The 20,837-nt window shown below is 44.0% G+C and overlaps 1 protein-coding gene across 7 annotated transcripts in view; it reads left to right on the forward strand.

The window, feature by feature from the left end:
* The window catches only part of MID1 (midline 1), a 643,355-nt gene that overhangs the window by 587,756 nt on the left and 34,762 nt on the right, over positions 1 to 20,837 (forward strand). For all 7 annotated transcript variants that reach the window (XM_022559856.3, XM_089904801.1, XM_089904802.1 and 4 more), the window contains 2 exons: positions 7,637 to 7,785; positions 16,031 to 16,158. In XM_022559856.3, the coding sequence (XP_022415564.1) occupies positions 7,637 to 7,785; positions 16,031 to 16,158 (277 nt within the window). The remainder of the gene's footprint in view (positions 1 to 7,636; positions 7,786 to 16,030; positions 16,159 to 20,837) is intronic.

Raw genomic sequence — 20,837 nt, forward strand, 5'->3', positions numbered from 1 at the left:
TGATCAGAAAAGTTGAAGTCAAATCAAATAGTTCTGGAAGCTGTTCCAGTAGATTATCAAATTAATACACAATTCTTCCCTGGCCAGGGACGGACTCAGATGCATTGAACAGCTACTTTCCCCCCACATACAAATTATCCTGGAATCTGTACAGAATCTACTTCCTCTTCTGTCATCATGCACCATGTGTATTTCTCTTAATACCTGACGTCTTCCGGGTTCTCAGGCACGTGAGAGCCTGAAAACAGCTGTAATTAATTATTAACATACACGAGGAAGGTAATTTGTTGCCTTTACGTGGTCGTGTGCAGGGATCAGCTCTCAATATGCATATTACTTCCTTATCGCTGCTGGAACAGATTACCACAAACTTGGTGGCTTAAAACAACAGAGATTTATTGACGCCTGACCTTTTGGAGGTCAGAGGTCTAAAATCAGTCACAACTGGGCTAAAGTGAAGATTTCAGCAGTGCTTTTTCTTTCTGGAGGCTCTAGGGCAGAATCCACTTCTCTTCTGGCTTTTAGAAGCCACCCACATTCCTTGGCTTGTGGTTTCTTCATATCACTCTGAGCATTGCACCCATCCTCAAATCTCTTTCTCTGGCACAGACTCTCCTGGTTCTCTCTCATAAGGACCCTTATAATTACATTGGGGTCAACCAGATAATCTAGGATATCCCGCATCTCCAGATCCTGCACTTCATCACATCTGTGAAGTCCCTTTGGTCATGTAAGGTAACATATTTTTAAAACTCCTGGGATTAGGATGTGGGCATCTTTGGGGGCCCTTACTCAGCCTGCAGTGACTCTCCGCCACAACTTCCTGGCCGGCAGGTCTTCCTTTCCCTTACGTAGCTTCCCAGCATGAGGGCTCCTCTCGTGAGCTAGAGCAAAGTAGCGAAGGGGTGTGTGTGTCCCCAGTTCCAGCCATGGTGATGCATGGGCTTCAGGCTCTCGTGCACCCACTCTACCCTGGACACATGTCCGTGATAGGGAACATAGTAAAACAGAAAAGCAAAGAGACACATAGCTGGGCCCAAAACCAGATAACCATCTCCATGGGCCAGAAATAGAAGAAAACTACAAAGCCATGATGGTGGCTTTTTAAGACGCAGGCTCCTGGGACTTGGTCTGGAAGAGAGTAAAGCAGCTACACCTTCAACTCCTATGGCTAAATAGTTTTGGAAACATTGGGGTAAAAGGGCTAGAAGTGCTCCAGATGGTATGGGAAAGTGAAATCAGGCTCATTGGTTGATGCCATGGGCTGTGTAAGGCTTCGCAGTTCATTCAAAGGGACCGAAAACAGATTATTGCCAGTTTTCACCTAGGGCCATAGCTGTTAGCAAACTTCAGGCCTGGGAGTCTAGAGTAAGTCAGCCAGGTTGGAGCCTGGCTCTGCACTGTTTCTGATACCTACACAAAACGGGAGCCTCAGAAATGCAGAGATAATACAAGATTCTGGAATGAGGACCCCCAAGGATGGGGTGAAGGAGACTGTAAAACAGACAGGAGAGGCTAAGCAAGGTGGGTGAGGGAGAAAAACATTATGAATGACTTCAGCCCTTGAACACAGAAAGTCAAACCACAATTCCAAAGCAAATAAAGAGATCTTGAATTTCTAAAAATACAGCCAACAGAATCAAAGACATCTTCTCACCTCAGTTGAAATTAATTTTATGTGAAAATGTTAAGAAGATGTTCAAAGAGATACATGAAGGAATAACTTCTATCTTAAAAGAGCAAAAAATTGTGAAACCACAAAAGAAGGATGTGAAATAAGAAAAAAAACGATATAAAAATAACAAATTAGAAGTTTCGGAGGGAAAAACGTGTGCACTGAAATGGCAAAGAAAACTGAGCGGGAAGGGAATTTTGGAAGCTGAGTTTTAGCCTCCACATAGGGGAGGCTGTCTACACATAAGAATAGGAAACTTGACCCATACTTCACACCACATACAAAAATTAAATGTCAATGGATCATATACCTAAATGTAAAAGGTAAACACTGAAAATTCTAGAAGAAAGAAAACATGGGAGGAAATCTTGGTGAACTTCGGTTGGCCAAAGATTATATACACTGGCAGAAACATAAAAGAAATATTTACATACTATAGAGATAATTATATACTGTATTTCACCAAAAGTAAAAACTTCTCCTCAAAAGGCACTCTTTTTTTTTTTTTGCGGTACGCGGGCCTCTCACTGTTGTGGCCTCTCCCGTTGCGGAGCACAGGCTCCGGACGCGCAGGCTCAGCGGCCATGGCTCACGGGCCCAGCCACTCCGCGGCATGTGGGATCCCCCCAGACCGGGGCACGAACCCATGTCCCCTGCATCGGCAGGCGGACTCTTAGCCACTGCGCCACCAGGGAAGCCCCAAAAGGCACTCTTAAGAGAATGTAAAGACAAGCCACATACTAGGAGAAAATACTTATAAATTATTTATTTAATAAAGTAATTGTATCCAGAATATATTACAAATTCTCAAAACTCATTAATAAGGAAATAGATGACCCCTTCACCAAAATGGATAAAAGATTTGAATAGATAGATACTTTACCAAAGAAGGTATAAGGATGGCAAGTAAGCACATGAAAAGATGGTCAAAGTCATTAATAATTAAGGAAATGCAAATTAAAACCTCAATGAGATACCACTACTTACCTACTAGGATAGTTAACTTAAAAAGATGGACCATGCCAAGTGTTGGTGGGAATGTGAAGGAACTATAGCTCACACACTGTTTCTAAGAATGGAGACGGTATATTTTAGAAAACTGTTTGGCCCGTTCTTAAGTAGTTAAACATACACTTACCATTCGATCCAGCCATTCTAGGTGTTTACCAAGAAAAATGAAAGCGGATGTCTATATAAAACTTGTATGTGAATTTTCACGTTAATATTAAGGGTAATATTAAGGGTAATTTCCTGACTGGAAATGACCCGAAGTCTATCAACAGATGAATAGACGAACGGTTTGTGGCATTTGCGCACAATGCAGTGCTATCCAGCAAGGAGTGAACTCTTGACACATGCAACAACATGAATCTCAATATAATTATGGTGAGTGAGAGAAGCCAGACAGAAAATAGTATATACTGCATGAGTATATTCATACAAAACTCTAGAAATAACACTTTCTAATAATCTACAGTGACAGAAAACGAGTCAGTGGATGCTTAGCGATGAGTGACAGAGGGGTGGGCGGGATGAATTACAAAGGGACAGGAGAATGGGGGGGTGATACATATGTTCATTATCTTGAATGTGAGGACTGTTTAATGGGTTTACACGTATTTGAAAACGAATCAGATTTGTACTTGAAATATGTGCAGTTTCTTATATATTAATCATACCTCAGTAAAGCTGTTTATAAGACAAGGAAATTGTACATTTGTACAATGGAACAGTCTTCAGAAATTAAAAGTAACGAACTAGGGTGATACGTATTCATATGGACAGATCACAAAAATGGGAGCAAGTTTTATGATGATTCTTAGGGAATGAGGAATATTATATAAAATTTGATGAACTACCAAAAAAATCCCATATAATGTTTAGGCATATATACATCAACATGCTTGGGAGTCATCAAGAGGGTGCTCTCCTCTGGAGAGGGACCTGAATGAAATTAGGGAGGGACGCACAAAGGCTTCAATGCCATCGATAATAGTTTACTTCCTTTTGAAAAATCAGACGCTAATATGATGAAAGCACTGAGATTTGCTAAAGCCGGTACTGTGTATGGGAAAGTTGATCATATGACTTTAAAAACGGTCCGTATGTTTGAGATGTGTCACTTTTTGAAAGTGCACGTCTGCTCAGGGATATAATCTCAGAAGGCAGTGTTACTTGGGAAAGATGAAGAGAGGAAGGCCCCGTTCAGCTTTCCATTGAGTTACTACTTTGGTACACGACCGAGGACTGGTTCATCCCAGACCCAGGAATTCACAGTGAGTAAGTCCCTGGCCAGGGCATTGGGTGTCAGAGATACGTTTTAAAGAAAAGAAGAGCATGGGTGCCAACGCCCTGGAAATCAGAGAGGCTGGGCAGGGAGGGCAAGTATGGACTTGGTGCCCAGTGAGGGTGCCCAGGCTGGTGGTTGGGAAGTCTGAAGACACTCAATCCAGAGAAGGGCTAGCGACTTTGCCCTCATCTGTCTCTGGCGCCAATCACAATGCCATTCGATCTGGAGGAAACAAACCCACCGCAAATCCTCCAACTGGGGAGGTTGCCAATCAGGCGATGTCACACGTTAGCACATGCTGGTAATTCCTGCTCTCAGACCATTGCACCTTCTTTAAAATAAATAGCTCAGCAGCCTTTATACTGAGACTGATTGGAGAGTCTCAAGCTCTGAGACTCCCCGGGAAAGAACTGGCTTATTTCTTCAGTAGTAGGGGATAAATTTCACGCCAACACAGGAAAAGCTGACAGCAAACTCCAGATTAAGCCAATTATGTGTTTATGTTCAGACACGTACCTGTGGTAGAAGGCTGCAGCTGAAGAGAAAAAGGGTCCCTTCTCGTCACTGCTTTTATGTACTCTGAATCTCCAAAATGTAAGATAATTCCCCTGGACTACATGTCAGGGCTTTTGTATAGCCTGATAGAAACCCTGAGGACAGTCCTTGTTGATTGAGATACTTGTTTTAACTGAGGATCAATGGTTTGGACCTAACAATTTTGGGATGGGAACCCTACGTATATATGAAAGCATTTAAAATACATTTAAAGAAGAACAATGGGCCACTTTTAAAAAGCATTTGTAAGGTAAAATAAACAGCAAATAAATTGATTTAAATAGGCCTGTGTCCCCAAAAGGAGGCAGAGTATTTCCATGATGAGTGTGGAGTGAATTCCACAGATTACAGTGTGCAGTCGCACTTCCCAAAGGAAAAAAAGAAGAACGCTGGCAACGTGGAAAAAGTTTTAAGTAATATATTAAAGAAGTGTTTTCTAATGAAGAAATTCGTATATTGCTAAATACTCAGTGTCTGATTCTGAAGTGTGGTACCACATAGGACAGTGTTTTACAGAGTGTGTTCAAATCCAGGGCCATCTGATCAGAATCATTTAAGTCAGCAAACTTTTTTCTGTAAAGGGCCAGATAATGAACATTGTAGGTTTTGCCTTCGGTCTCTATCGGAACAGCTCACCGCTGCCCAATGGTGTGGTGTGAAAGCAGCCACAGGTGATTCATAAACAAACGCACGTGGCAGTGTGCCATGAAAACTATTTGCACAAACAGGTTGTGTGCTGGATATGGTCCACAGACCATAGTTCGTGAACTAACTTAGAAAAGTTTTTCTTTTCCTTTTTCTTTTTACTGAAACCCACGGTAAAAAAAAATACATATAACATCAAACCCAGCACTGACACACACACACACACATAAACAACACACACACACACACAGAAATAAGTTTTACAAAACTTATCTTGCCCTTTCTACCAGGAATGCTTTCTGCTACCTTCTTTTGTCCTCTCCTCTTTCATTTAGTCTTTTAAATGCTAATCCTCTCCATACTGACGATTCATCACCTGCAGATCAAAAAAACGTTCATTGCTTGTTAAAATGCGGATTCCTGCCACCCTGCCAATTACAACTCCTCACCTAGGATATGCGAGTGCCGGCCCAAACATCTACAGTTTTTCTTTAACAAAGGTCCCCAGCTGAATCTTGCACACACCAGGTTTGAAAAGCTCCAATCTGGTATATCAGATGGAATTTGTACACTGAACTAAAATTATAATTACGCCAACAGTTTTCTGTAAAAAATTCCTGTATTTTCAAAGGAGGCTCTCATTTGGGCTTGCTTCAACTTATGCATGATTTAGGGCTTTTTTTTTTCTTCTTCTTCCTTTTCCTCTTATGTCGCTTTTAATTTCCAGTATCATGATAGAAATTTTTTAAAAAAGAAGAAAATGGAGTTCAAGCATTTTTCCATTCTGTCATCTGTGGGGTCACTATTATTAGGTATACCGAAAGGACATGAAGTTATTCAGAAGGAATATTTGGTCCTTATTTTGTTGTTGTTGTTAGAATTGTGTTACATATCTTCAATTCTGCCGTGTAATTGAAAGCATTCTTTATGTTATGTGATTAAATATTTCTTCCTCTGACAGTTTCTTAAGGATACGTTCTAATGTCTTGAATTGGACTCTGTGCCTTTCTTAGCTTTACCTCTGGGTATAATGATGTTAGCAGCTGAATTCTATTTGGTGTAAAATAAGTGTTATTTTATTCAACTAATGAACACAGTTAATCTGCGGTGATGGTCACTATAATTATATACAATGAGGTAAATCTCTTACCGGGCTTAAGATAACATACTCTTTGCCCCAGAGTTTTGACAGTTCATTTCTCTAAAGCCTTTACTTTCAAGAATCTTTCTCACTCTTGCCTGCGGTCTTGTGGCCGATGCCTCACGATTCAGCATTCATTTCCTTTGTTTGCTGCAGGAGGACAGAGCTGAAATTGGACAGTCCTCAGAGGCCTCAAGTCCTGACACCTCCTTCCTTCCTTTTCTTCTGTTAGACTTGCGCGGGGACGATAATGATGAGTTGGAGAAAGGAGGAATTTCTCGGAGTTAGCAGGAATTGTGGAGGGAGGCTGAGCCTCCCTAGCCTTTCACCCAGGGCTGTTTTCCGTTCCGGAATGATCATAAAGCCGGCCAAGACCTGTCCCAGGCTGTGTGCACCGGGGCACCAGGCGCACGGCAATTCCAATTAGCCGTCTCATTTGAACTTGGCTTCTGGCCAGAGGGCTTCATCTCTGAGCACATTTCAAACACCAGAGCAAATGGTCAAGTGGGTTACCGTGGACTTATCTGGGCCTGCCCCAGAGGTTATGGTCAATTACGTTTGAGGGTCGTTTGCAAGCAAGACGGAATCAGGAGTTGGAATGGAGGTTGGAACCAAACGTGCGTTTTTATCCCGACTGGGAAATGCTTATCAAAATAGTTTTAGTTATCAAGTAAGCACAGAGTGCCTGGAAATGACGTTCCCGGTGAGGGGAAATGGCCCAGCTGTGCTTTTTTTGGCTTTCTCTCATCGGTTCAACAGGAAAAATATTAATCAATGGGAAAAAAATGCTCCCTTTCTCTTAATTTAACACATGAGTTTGAGATAGTGTGGGAAATAGTGATGCCTAATGTTTTTACATCGCGATTTTATTACATGGATAGCAAAGAACTTTTTAGAAAATGGTTTTGACTGAAGGCACACATTTGCACCTATAGAGGTGTTTTATTTTCTCAATGGCCCAGCTGAAAAATGGAACTAGAGAAAGTTTCAGGGTTCCCTACGATCTTATGGTAATTGTGTGAGGGAAGGGGTCCGGTGACCCTCTGTAACTCACACTGGGCAACACCTTTTTCCCCCATCAACAGGGAAGCAATTCGCAAGTCAGGGTTTCCTCTTAAAACAAATTAGCAACACTTCTCCAAGGAGATAAAGAATAGCTAAGACAAGAGTGCCATAACTGGGGTTTCCGTCTTTCTCTGCCTCCTTTTTGAACATTTACTGAAGGATGACTCGCATACAATAAAACGCACACACCGGGAGGGTCCAGCCCGACACGTTTTCACTAAGCGAGCCCACCCGTGTAACCATCTTCGTGCCTCTTTTGTTCAAGGTGATGAGGCTTCGCAAACTGGCTCAGCAGATTGCAAACTGCAAGCAGTGCATTGAGCGGTCGGCATCACTCATCTCCCAAGCAGAACACTCTCTGAAGGAGAATGATCACGCGCGTTTCCTACAGACCGCGAAGAATATCACTGAGAGGTGAGTGCGGGGGGCTGCTGGGAAATTCTCGGCGCCTGGGCGCCTGTGTCTGGGGTGTGATTGGTTGGCCTTGCCCTGCCTTGCCTTTGTTTGCATTTTCAAGGCCGAGTACCACAGAGAATAGAGGCTTTGAGGTGCTTTGTTCCAGCTAAAGATGCTTTCCTTTGACATGTCAAAGCCTTTTCAGTATCAGCCTAGAGTTCAAGGCCTTTGAAACAAGAGTCCGCCAGTTAGAAAGAATGAAATCAGCCTGCTTTTAGTGGGGGAAGAAAGCTTACAATGGCACAAAACAGCATTTACTGTGACTCTCAGACCTGATCTTATCGTGTACTTGATAACAAAGCATCAAAATGAAGACCAAAACATAAAAGGGAATCTTTTCTTCCATCTCAGGGCTTATCTAGTTTTTCAAAATCGCCCAGGTGTTATTCTCTGTTAGGCCTGTTTTTATTTGGTTGAGAAGCTTTGCCTCTCCTGAAAGGTCAAGACCGACTCATGTGGGAGACAAAGAAAGGACAAAACTGTCAACTTCATACCTCCTTCTTTTAAAATATTCTTTATTCTATGGTAGGGGGACATAAAAATGACATGATTTGAATGGGCAGGTCAGCGGTGAAACTGACAGGGGTCACTGTGCCTTCAGTGCTCGTACTTGATGGGCATAAAATTATTCACCTTCACTGATGCAAACACATAGCAATTCTTGTGGAGCCCAGGAAAAGCACCTAATGCCACCTAAATGACATCTCCAACCAATGCCAGTGGCCTTGACTCTTCATTCGTTCAAAGTTTCAGAGTCAACTGATCCTCTTCCAAAGCCGTAATAGAAGACCATCCCTAGAAGACCCCCAGACAGCTCCTTCATGCTGGTCTGTTATCCTAGAGCAGGAGTCTGCAAACTTCGCGGGCCTCTCACTGCTGTGGCCTCTCCCGTTGCGGAGCACAGGCTCAGCGGCCATGGCTCACGGGCCCAGCCGCTCCGCGGCATGTGGGATCCTCCCGGACCGGGGCACGAACCCGCGTCCCCTGCATCGGCAGGCGGACTCGCAACCACTGCGCCACCAGGGAAGCCCAGGAGTCTGCAAACTTTGCCTGTAAAGGACCAGAGAGTAAATATTTTCAGCTTTGCAGGTTATCAGGTCCCCATCACAGCTACTCAACTCTGGGTAGGTCTCCAACAGCCTGGTGTAGATGGAAATGAATGGGCGGGCGAGGGTGTGTTCCAATAAGACCATTGACAAAAACAGGCGGCAGGCCAGATTCGGCCCTCAGGCGGTACTTTGCCAACCTTTGGCCTAGGGCAAAAAATACCATCTTCTGACTTGAATTTCTTCGAGGAAGGCGAAAGAAAACTAGTGATTATGGAGGGCTTGCTTGTGTTGCACACTGCTGATTCTCAGAATACCACATAGAGGCAGGTGGTGGTACTTCCGTTTTCACTGTTCCTTCAATGGGAGGAGGGTAGAGTATCTTTACAACTCTGGTCGAGAATCCAACCGGCTTCTTTGTGTTACTTCTTCTATTTGAGAAAATTTCCTCTGAGACTGGTTAGATACTTATCTCTTCCAAAGCACGTGGATAACAGCTGGTTACCACCCCTCTTATATCCTTAACATGGTCTCCTCCCTTCTCCAAGAGCGGCCAGCTTCTTTCCTCATGACTCCTAGGTTCCAAGTATTTAATTGTCTTCGCTGCTCTCAGCTGCACCCAGTTGCCTGAAATATTCCTGCTAAAGTTAAAAACTGCACGCGGCACTAATACTCCAGTGTCCCCAGGACACTCTGCTAGACAGCGTTTACACTTACGTCATGGTTTCCCACTGGGATCCGATAGGACTTTTCTCCAGCTGTAAATTGTGAGATGTCCAGATGAAATGGCTAGTGTGGGCTGCACGTCTCAGCAATCCCTAAAAATCCGATGCAGTCTAACACGAATAAATTCTCACCTAGCAGGGGGGAGAATGTGGCCCCGTAACAGTTAAGAGAGAACTTAACTGGATGTTAAGACCTGCATTTGAAGTCTAACACAGCGCATGGATGCCCACATGTGATCTCGCTCAGACCCAGCAGGTCATACCCGGATCCATTCAGCTCCACCTCTCACAAGCCCATCTCATCAAGAACAGAAACGTGACCGATTGCTCTTTCTACAAATGAGTTGTATCATATACTGTATTCTCAGGCCTCGCTAATATATAGTTCTCCGTGTGATTGTATGTACACTTTTCTAAAATGATGTTAAATTAGCAACACTCTTCACTAAATCCAGGCATAAGAAAGTTGGCCCACTGCTTATGAGAAGTCTACACTTCCATCAGATGTGAATACGTAGTGCCTGTAAAATTTTGCTAGGAGCCCTTGTCCCTGTTTCTGCATCCTATCTCTTTCTGTCTCTATTTGTCAATCCTCTTGGTCAATTCCTGAGCCCTTTTCCCTTTCCAGCAATTAGAATATAGTAAAAAGGCACTGGGCTTGGACTTGGAATTTGGAATCCTGGGTTAAATCCTAGAAATGTCACTTTTTGACTGTTGTTCTTTGGGCTTCTCCAAGAGCTTTTTAAAAAAAAAACGAAAACATTTCTTTAAAAATTTTTTTTTTTTTGGCTGCGTCGGATCTTAGTTGCAGCACGCAGGATCCTTTTTTTTTTTTTTTTTTTTTGCGGTACGCGGGCCTCTCACTGTTGTGGCCTCTCCCGTTGCGGAGCACAGGCTCAGCGGCCATGGCTCACGGGCCCAGCCGCTCCGCGGCATGTGGGATCCTCCCGGACCGGGGCACAAACCCATGTCCCCTGCATCGGCAGGCAGACTCTCAACCACTGTGCCACCAGGGAAGCCCTTTTTTTTTTTTTTTAAATAAATTTATTTATATATTATTTATCTTTGGCTGCATTGGGTCTTTTGTTGCTGCGAGCGGGGGCTACTCTTCGTTGTGGTGCGCGGGCTTCTCATTGCGGTAGCTTCTCTTGTTGTGGAGCATGGGCTCTAGGCACGCGGACTTCAGTAGTTGTGGCAAGCAGGCTCAGTAGTTGTGGCGCACGGGCTTAGTTGCTCCGCGGCATGTGCGATCTTCCCTGACCAGGGCTTGAACCCGTGTCCCCTGCATTGGCAGGTGGATTCTTAACCACCACGCCACCAGGGAAGTCCCACGCAGGATCTTTCGTTGTGATGCGTGGGCTCTTCATTGCAGCGCACAGGCTTCTCTCTAGTTGTGGCGCATGGGCTCCAGAGTGCGGGCTCTGTAGTTGTGGCGTGCAGGCTTAGTTGCCCCGCGGCATGTGGGATCTTAGTTCCCCTACCAGGGATTGAACCGGCGTCCCCTGCATTGCAAGACGGATTCTTAACCACTGGACCAGCAGGGAAGTCCCCAAGAGCTATTTTTGACTTAGAAAACTGGACTCATACTAGCTACCTCTATCAGTAGTTGCGATAACATTGCTGGCGACTCCTATAAACAGGCCTTAAGTGTTGTAGATAGTCCATAATGTTTGTTGGATTTATGTTTTCATATCACTTAACATTCTTCTCTAGAACGTGACTTCACAGTCGTGTTTACTACTGTGTCTGCCTTGGGCTTTGGTGCCTGTGTATTTCTAAACTATCTTTATTCTTCTATTCGAGGGTGGAATGCCCAGAACAAACTTTTAATCCTGCAGGCCTCCCTAAAGTGAGAGTTGGATGTGATTTTTCTGCATCGTTAAACCACTTAAAGTGGACATGTTCGCCTACAAGCTGAATCAGACCACAAGTTTTTCAATTCAGAAACATCAGAAAACCCCTAGGGGAGAGAGAGCCTCAAGTTTTACATTGTAGGAGATGCATATGCTTTGGAATCGAGCGCTTGGCTCTGTGCTAATTTGCTCAGGAGTAATTACAGGTAGCACTGGGGCTGCTCCCTAATCCTTGTGAGTCTCCTTTTGCTCATGTGCTCCCAGCGGGCAGGACCCCTGGCCATCTTGTTTCCACCATTATGGCCCCAGCACGTAGCAAACTGCCTTATCTGAATGAATGTGTGAACAAATCTATAAAACAGGGCCGATTATTCCTACCTAATATGGTCGCTGTAGGGATAAAATGAAATAATGGAGTAAAGATATTAGCTGAGTTCCTGTCTCAAGGTGAACTTACAATAAATGCTAATTTCCTTCCTTCCCACTCACTAAATGGATGCAAATGCATTGTATAACATACTATATTCTCAAGCCTCGCTAATAGATAGTTCTATGTGCACTTTTCTAAAATGATGTGAAATAAGCAAAACTCTTCACTCAATCCAAGTATAAGAAAGTTGGTCTACTCCTTAGGAGACATCTAAAATTAAAATCATTTTTAGCAGCAAATTATCTGTGTCAAGAGGATGATAAGAAGAAAACTCCCTCTGAACGGTACCCGTTTTTCAGAGTTCCTAGGAGGGACTCAGACTCCACTGGGATGTGGACAGGGATGACTCCTCTGTCCCTCACTGCCATAGGCAATTCAAGGATCCCGCAGAGTTCCCCAGAGTACAAACCGGAGAACTCCAGTTATCAGCTGGAAAGATGGCACTTATAAGAATTAGAGTGCATGTGACGAGTGATTTTTGAAATGTGTTCTACAGGGTGTTAATTGGTGTTAAAACAACAAGGTTCCAGGGTCAGACGCGTTTGGGAATTCCTGAGCTGACTGAAGTAAACCACACTTTGTTACTGTGTGAACTCACCGGGTTTTACCATGGTGATGTGCGTCGTAGCCCACCTGCCCGAGAGAGACCCATTGAGGTGCCATTGTCAGGCGGTTGGGCATGGGGGAATATTAAGTGGGAAGGGTAGAGCATCTTCCCCTGGTGTTGACTGTTCGGCAGAAATCTTGGAAGCACTCTAGCTCTAGACGTGTCTTCCTTCCAGAAAACTGGCCCCATGTGGCTGCTAGCAACTGAGTGTCATGGAGATTAGGGGCATCAAAGTCAAAATAGAAAGGGGAAGTAGCGTGCAGCCCACCCTATTAAGTGTCAGGGTAGGACACAATGCCGTTATTTGCTCCAGTATGTTAAGAGCTTGACACACAGCCACAAGCATGTGTACACATATTCCCGTACACACACACACACACACACACACACACACGACTCTAGAAGCACAGAATTGAGAAAGTGGCATGTGCTGATGGCCCTGGTGGATTTTGGCAATTTATCTGAAAGGCCAAGAGATGGGCAACAAGGATTTGGGGAAGAAAAACATAGCCTAAAATGTTGAATTTGGCAGATCTCCGCTCGCCTGTCAGTCCAATTAAGAATTTGAAATTGTAGCCGAAGATAAATATCTTTCCTTCTATCAGAAAAAAATGTGTAGGTGTTAAAAGCTGCAATCATCTCCAAAGAGTCTTGCTGTCAGTCTTTGCCTCCCAGGCTTAGGAACTTTCAGCCTCTCTGTTCCTGCTCTACAAAGTTCCCACCATCAAGATGTCAGGCATTGTCAACAGTGTCCCTTGACTAAAGCATGGTTTAGCTAATTGTTTGTGGACCATAGAGCCAGGAGAAACTTGGGAATGAAATCTATTTTGCATGAACCTGAACAGAAGCTTGTGCCACTGGACAGGGGAAGTACCAGCTTGAGATTATCTGTTCAGAGCATTCGAGATCTCCCAACCTGGTGAGCACAAGATCTGTGCCACGCGGGAACAGCAGAGAAACACAATAGAAAGTTCGGTGCTTGTTTCACGATAGCTTGGTGCAGTTCTCCCTGTTGGACATCATGAAACAGAAATAACTGGGGTTTCACTTTGAAATTTTTATTCGAGGAATTCAAATGGCAGTGTAGCATTTCTTTGAACCTTTCTGCATTGATGCAAATCTGTTGGGCTCTTCAGTAAATGACATATTTGAAGGGCTTACTCAGTATTCGTTGAATATTTGGTGACTAATCCTAAGACCTCTCTGAGTTTGAAGGAGTGTTTGTGATTATAGGTCATAAGGAAGGCGTTTTTTAAGTCCAGGTTGACCGTCTGTGAAAAGTGCCTAGCAACCATCCCTTTATCCATCGGTCTGAGTTAGCAGTTGTTTGTCATAATAATTAGTCCAATTCTCTTGGGTGCAGTAATTAGCCAATAAAATCACACAACTCCCTGCTTGTCGCTGTTTCCTGGTGAAAGGATCAGGCGGTGAATTTAGATTCTCTATCCTCATTCAAACACTTGAAACTTTTCTTTCCAGAGTTTATTCCTCTTCAAACTTTCATGTATGGATCTCAGTATCATTCCAATTATTACATTGTTGATTATCTTCTCTACTTCCCTCCCTATATAGCACTGAATATGCACCAGAAGTACAATTATAGAAACTTTAAGGATTTCGCGCATTTCACAGGTGTAACTTTTTTATTGCAGTGAAATTTGCATAACATAAAATTAACCATTTTAAAGTGACCAATTCATGGGCATTTAGTACAGTCACAGTGTTGTACAATTCCTGCCTCTATCGAGTTCCGAATTATTTTCATCACCCCCAAAGAAAACCCCACACGTAATCACTCCCCATTGTCCCCTGCCCCCAGCCCCTGGCAACCACTGATCTACCTTCTGTCGCTATGGATTTTTGCCTGTTCTGGACATTTCATCCAAGTACATCATACAATATGTGGCCTTTTGTGTCTGGCTTCTTTCACTTATCATAATACTTTCAGGGTTCATCCATGTCATAGCATATGTCAGTCTTTCATTCCTTTTTATGGCTGAAAAATACTCCATTGTATAGATGTGCCCACAGATGTAATTTTTATAGCCAAGACATATTTCTTTATAAAATCCAAAACTTTAAGAGCCATTAGGAGATGCAAGAGGAGATCTGTCTTTTAGTGTAACCAGGTTGACGTTTTTCTAAATTAAATGGAAGAGTACAGACCTAGAATTGTCTTCCTGGCTGCTGCCAGCTAGCTCTGTGGTCTTGTATAAATGAGCATCAATGCCCTTCGTTAGAAAATAAGTAACTAGGTTATGGCTAAATCATTTAAAGGTTGTTCCTTTGCTCAAAAATTCCCAGTACCCTACACAGTATCCTGCACATAGTAGGTCCTCGGTGGTGTTTATCGAACTTCCTGAGATACCAAAATCAAGATTATGAGTCTAGCATAGTTTGATGTGCTCAGAAGTGGTTTACATCATCCCATAATTTTCTTGTTCTTAGAAGAATCACTTGCATCGTTAATTAGTCAAAATGTTCTGCTATTAATAATAACTTTCCCAATCAACGTGACAGTCCACTGCAGGAGACCGATTACAAACGAGAAGTCTATCTACCTAGCAAGCTTAATGAAGAGGGGAAATGGTGGACCCATCAGGGGAATTTGTTAGGAAGCTCATGTATATTTTCCGTGGCATCTGCTGGGAATATGGTGCAAGAACATGAAGACAAGGAGAATGAAAACGAGCCTGACAAAAACTCCTTTTTTAATGTTTATTTTAGGGAGAGGCTAGTCATTGATTAAACTAATCCAATATCTGGAAACATTCTTTTTTAATCTTCACTTTGCCTTTTATGCAGCTTGAAATTTGGAAGACTCTTCTTTGAAGTGGAGCAGGGTTGAGTCTGAAGAGAACAAACAGTTTCCCAGACAGATGTGTGAAGAAATGCCTGGAGCTATGCGCTTCTCGCTGGAGTTAGATGTGCGGGGGCCAGAGAGTTAAATATACAGCAATGTGAAATATGAATATTCTTTCGCCTCCATGGGGAATTTTGTCCCGATAGTAAAAAGGAAGGGAGGAAGCCATTCTTCTGTTTTCCCAGCTCCTCTGCCTCCTCTCGTAGCTTATACTCATTTGCATTGTGTTGCCTGTTGTGCCACTCCGAGATTTTTCTTGAGGCTCACGTGTAAAAACAGCAGTGGTGGGCTTCCCTGGTGGCGCAGTGGTTGAGAGCCCGCCTGCCGATGCAGGGGACACGGGTTCGGGCCCCGGTCCGGGAAGATCCCACATGCCGCGGAGCGGCTGGGCCCGTGAGCCATGGCCGCTGAGCCTGCGCGTCCGGAGCCCGTGCTCCGCAGCAAGAGAAGCCATCGCAATGAGAAGCCCTCGCACCGCAACGAAGAGCAGCCCCCACTCGCCGCAACTAGAGAAAGCCCGCACGCAGCAGTGAAGACCCAACACAGCCAAAAATAAATTAATTTTAAAAAAAACACGATTTCTTAATGATATTTCTTTTCCTTTTATTTTTTCATTCCTATGCAGTGATGGTAAAAGCCAGCTTGACATTTCTAAAAAGTTGTTTTGTTTCAATTACAGAGTCTCCATGGCAACGGCATCATCCCAGGTGCTAATTCCTGAAATCAACCTCAACGACACCTTTGACACCTTTGCCTTAGATTTTTCCCGAGAGAAGAAATTGCTAGAATGTCTGGATTACCTTACAGGTATTGTCTTTTGTGTTTTCTTTAATACTGGGTACGTTCAGTGATACTTCATTAGGAATGAAGTCTAATATCCCCGTAAAACATTTTTGGTATTCCTTTGGTTGGTTGGTTGGTTTGTTTGTTTTCCAACCAAAATAATACAGTCCAAGACTAAACTGGGGACAGAGGCAAAAAGAGAATCTCGGTCATTGAAAGCATACTGACCACCATTTCCCGCACTCTCGGCGTGTGGGTACCACACATGATACCTCTGTTGGCCATCAGAGAGGTACATGGGGCAGCGTGGCTGTTTTCCGTTTCATGTCAGCAAGGCAGATGACTCTCACAGTGCCTTGGCAGAGAAAAACTTAGCAGCTAACTCTAATGGGGGTATCTGCTCTGCCCTGGCTCTTTGTGTTTGTTTAATCTTCCCAACATCGAATTGAGGTAAAGTATTATAATCCTCATTTTGCAAACGACAGAGGTCATCCATCTTGCTGGAGGTCAGATAGCTAGGGAGAGGCAGAATTAGGATTTAGCTCAGGTCTGTACAGGCTCCAAAGACCTCCTTACTTTCTAGTAAAAGACTCAATTTCGTCTTGGCAAAGGTCACCGTGGCAGATGTCCCAAAAATCACACTTGTATTCCTGGTGCCATGTTTCACTTCTGTGCTTTTTGATAGGCACTTTTTTGGGGGGTGGGGGTGGGGGGGTGAGGTCAAGCTTAAGAAACGAAAGCAGCCATAATAAAAGAAACCTCTGGCTACTCCTTTTCCTAACCACGCTTCCGAATTTTTCTTAGCCGTCGACCGCTAAGGCAAGAACTGACCACATTCGCTCATAGAATGTTGACTGTTCAGATGACTTTATTTGCGTTATCCAGAGCCGCGGGTGCCGCGGGGAATTCAGTGAAGCTCCGCGTCTACAGTGAAGCCAGCTGTGCACTGAATTTAGAATGTGCCACCTTCAAGAGACCACATCCCTAACTTAGCGCGGCACCAGTGTCTCCACCCTCATTGTGTATGTGTGTTTGTGGGAGAGCAGTTGGGAAAGGGGAAGCAGGAGAGACGGAGCATTGGGTGATGTTTATTTTTACAGCCTGTGGCTAGAAAGCAAAGGATTTCTATGTTCAAGGAGCACTGTACCCAGATCAGTGGTGCCGGTTTTAGCCTTTGTGCATTTGCAAGGGAGGCGAGTCACCCCAGAAACATCTTCTTATCTTAGGTGATTCTTTCACACCATACGATGCCTATGAAGGAAGAAATAAGTTGACTCAAAAAGCACGTCCAGTAAGAAACCAAACTGGATTTCAACTATTTATGAGTGTAGCTTTTCACTCTGAGATTGACCTCAACTAACACCATGCCACAGAACTTTCTAGGATGATAGAAGCACTCTGCACTGTCCAGTAGGATACCTGCTAGCCACGTGGGGCTGTGTTGAAAACCTGAAATGTGGTTAGTGAGTTTTTACTTTTGTTTCACTTTAATTAAAGTGAAATGTAAAGGGCCACACGGAGCTCGTGGCTACTGTGTTGGACCATGCAGGTGAGCCTTTCTCGGGCTGAGATGCCTTTGATGATGGCATCCTATTAAAAATCTCCTGTTTTCTTATATCATTTGGGAATGAGTGTGGTCACAGCAACAGAAAATCCAGTTAGCAGTGACTAAACCCATCAGACAGTGTTCCTATCACAGAAACAGGAGAACAGAGGCTTCTGTTGCCGTCCAGGGCTGGGCAGCGGTTCAGTGATGACGTCGGACCCCAGGCTCTTTCTCTTTTTGTGCTCTGCCACCGTCATTGTCTTGCCACGTGACTGCAGAACTACTCCACCTCCAGGCGTTATGCCCAAGTTACGGACAAAAAGAGAGGGACAGACGGGAAATGATGACCAAAAGCTCCGTCAGCCAAGTCTGTTTATGAGGAAAACCAAAAGCTTGTTCAAAAGATCCATCTAGCAAACTTCCACTCGTGTCTTGTGGGCTAGATCCATGTCATAAGGTCACGCCCAAGGGCAGAGAAGAGCAAAAAGTGTTCGGCCGGGCACGTGGCCATTCTGCACAGAATCAGTGTCTTATTGTCAAGAATGTCCTTCCCATTTCCCCAGAATTGTTTAAGAGCATTTCAATAACGTATGCCCATTCTAATCTCTATGTGAATGCCAGCGTACTGACTGCAGGGGAAACTGTGAAAGTAGTTTGCACTGACTTGTAGAGTGTACGCCATATATCATCCCGATGGCTGTTTATGCCAAACTAAAGACCATATGGGGTACCTGCTATTACGCCTTCTTAGCTGTCACCCTCCGATACAAATTTGGACCATTTCTAGACATAACATCGATCCTGGCCATAACATACAATGCTCGGCTGATACTGCCAAGTCCAAATAGTTTATCAGACATTCGTAAGCAGGAAATGGAGTGTTTGTGGGGCATTAGCCCACCATTTCTTGTGTCCTGTTTATGACAGAGGCAAGAAAATAACAGTTCTGGTATACCAGCTGCATGAATATTGAAACTGGCAACGTGCTGCTGTTCTCGTTTACCGTAAGCTGGATATTGACTTTTCAGGACAAACCCCATTGGCTTTATAATCAAAACAGGGCTAGTCTGCCTGGCTGTGAAAACAAGATTTTTTTTTTTCTCGCCTCTGACATGCCTCTAAATGGTACGTCAAGTGAATAACCCGGAGGGGTGACATTCCCTCCCTGATTACAGCCCCTGCCACGTGTCTCCCAGCTACCTGCCGATTTCAAACACAGTGTTCTTTATATGTAATCATGTATTGCAGTGCAGAGAGAACCAAACCTTTCTACGTTGGTTGATGGAGAAATAATTCAATGAACTGTTTAGATGATGGGAGAGTAAATATTTCTCCACTGACCCATGCAGGGTGATCCCACACTAACAGTAAGGGACCACACGGACAGTAATAAGCATGTTTATGATGCAGCTGGGCCTCCTCCGTGGAAGGCGTCTCTCGATCGGTATATCACTTATTCATCCGAGTCACAGCACATGGCACTAAATCTTTGTTTTTCACTAATAAATTCTACCATTTTTTTCATTTTTTAAAACATTTCAGCTTTATTAAGGTATAATCGACAAATAAAATTGTAAGATATTTAAAGTATACATCTTAGTGATTTAAGTTTTGTATTTTTGGATCTTGTTAAAGAAACCTTTCCCCATCCTGAGTCACAAAGATATTCTGCTTCTTCCGTTAGCCTCACTGTTTTACTTTTCCATTTATATCTTTAAGCTATCTGAAGTTTACCTTTGTATTTAGTGTAAGGTAGGGATTTAACTGAATTTTTCGTCATATTTTGAACCAGTTTTATCAACATAATTTCTAAGCAATCTATTCCTTCCTCATGAAGATGGCTTTGCCACCTTTGTGGTGCTGCCTTTTTTGTACGTCAAGTTCTACGTATCATGGGTCTATTTCCAAGCTTTCTATCTGTTCTTTTTTTTTTTAAACATCTTTATTGGAGTATAATTGCTTTACAGTGTTGTGTTAGCTTCCGCTGTATAACAAAGTGAATCAGCTATACGTATACATATGTCTCCACATCCCCTCCCTCTTGCGTCTCCCTCCCACCCTCCCTATCGCACCCCTCTAGGTGGTCACAAAGCACCGAGCTGATCTCCCTGTGCTATGCGGCTGCTTCCCACTAGCTATCTGTTTTACATCTGGTAGTGTATATATGTCCACGCCACTCTCACTTTGTCCCAGCTTACCCTTCCCCCTCCCCGTGTCCTCAAGCCCATTCTCTATGTCTGCATCTCTATTCCTGTCCTGCCCCTAGGTTTTTCAGAACCTTTTTTTTTTTCCCTTAGATTCCACATATATGTGTTAGCACATGGTATTTGTTTTTCTCCTTCTGACTTACTTCACTCTGTACGACAGACTCTGGGTCCATCCACCTCACTACAAATAACTTCAATTTCGTTTCTTTTTATGGCTGAGTAACACTCCACTGTATACATGTGCCACATCTTCTTTATCCATTCATCTGTCGATGGACACTTAGGTTGCTTCCACGTCCTGGCTATTGTAAATAGAGCTGCAGTGAACATTGGGGCGCATGTCTTTTTGAGTTACGGTTTTCTCAGGGTATATGTCCAGGAGTGGGATTGCTGGGTCGTATGGTAATTCTCTTTTTAGTTCTTTAAGGAACCTCCATACTGTTCTCCACAGTGGCTGTATCAATTTACATTCCCACCAACAGTGCAGGAGGGTTCCCTTTTCTCCACACCCTCTCCAGCATTTATTGTTTCTAGATTTTTTGATGATGGCCATTCTGACTAGTGTGAAGTGATACCTCGTTGTAGTTTTTTGTTTGTTTGTTTTTGTTTTGTGGCGGTACGCGGGCCTCTGGCCTCTCCCGTTGCGGAGCACAGGCTCCGGACGCGCAGGCTCAGCGGCCATGGCTCACGGGCCCAGCCGCTCCGCGGCATGTGGGATCTTCCCGGACCGGGGCACGAACCCGCGTCCCCTGCATCGGCAGGCGGACTCTCAACCACTGCGCCACCAGGGAAGCCCACCTCGTTGTAGTTTTTTTTTTGGTTGGTTGGTTGGTTTGTTTGTTTGTGGTATGCGGGCCTCTCACTGTTGTGGCCTCTTCCGTCGCAGAGCACAGGCTCCGGACGCACAGGCTCAGCGGCCATGGCTCACGGGCCCAGCCGCTCTGCGGCAT

This window comes from Delphinapterus leucas, chromosome X, assembly GCF_059928025.1.
Source record: "Delphinapterus leucas isolate spDelLeu-1000000601 "Yukka" chromosome X, BTC_Dleu_Yukka2, whole genome shotgun sequence".
Lineage (NCBI taxonomy): Eukaryota > Metazoa > Chordata > Mammalia > Artiodactyla > Monodontidae > Delphinapterus > Delphinapterus leucas.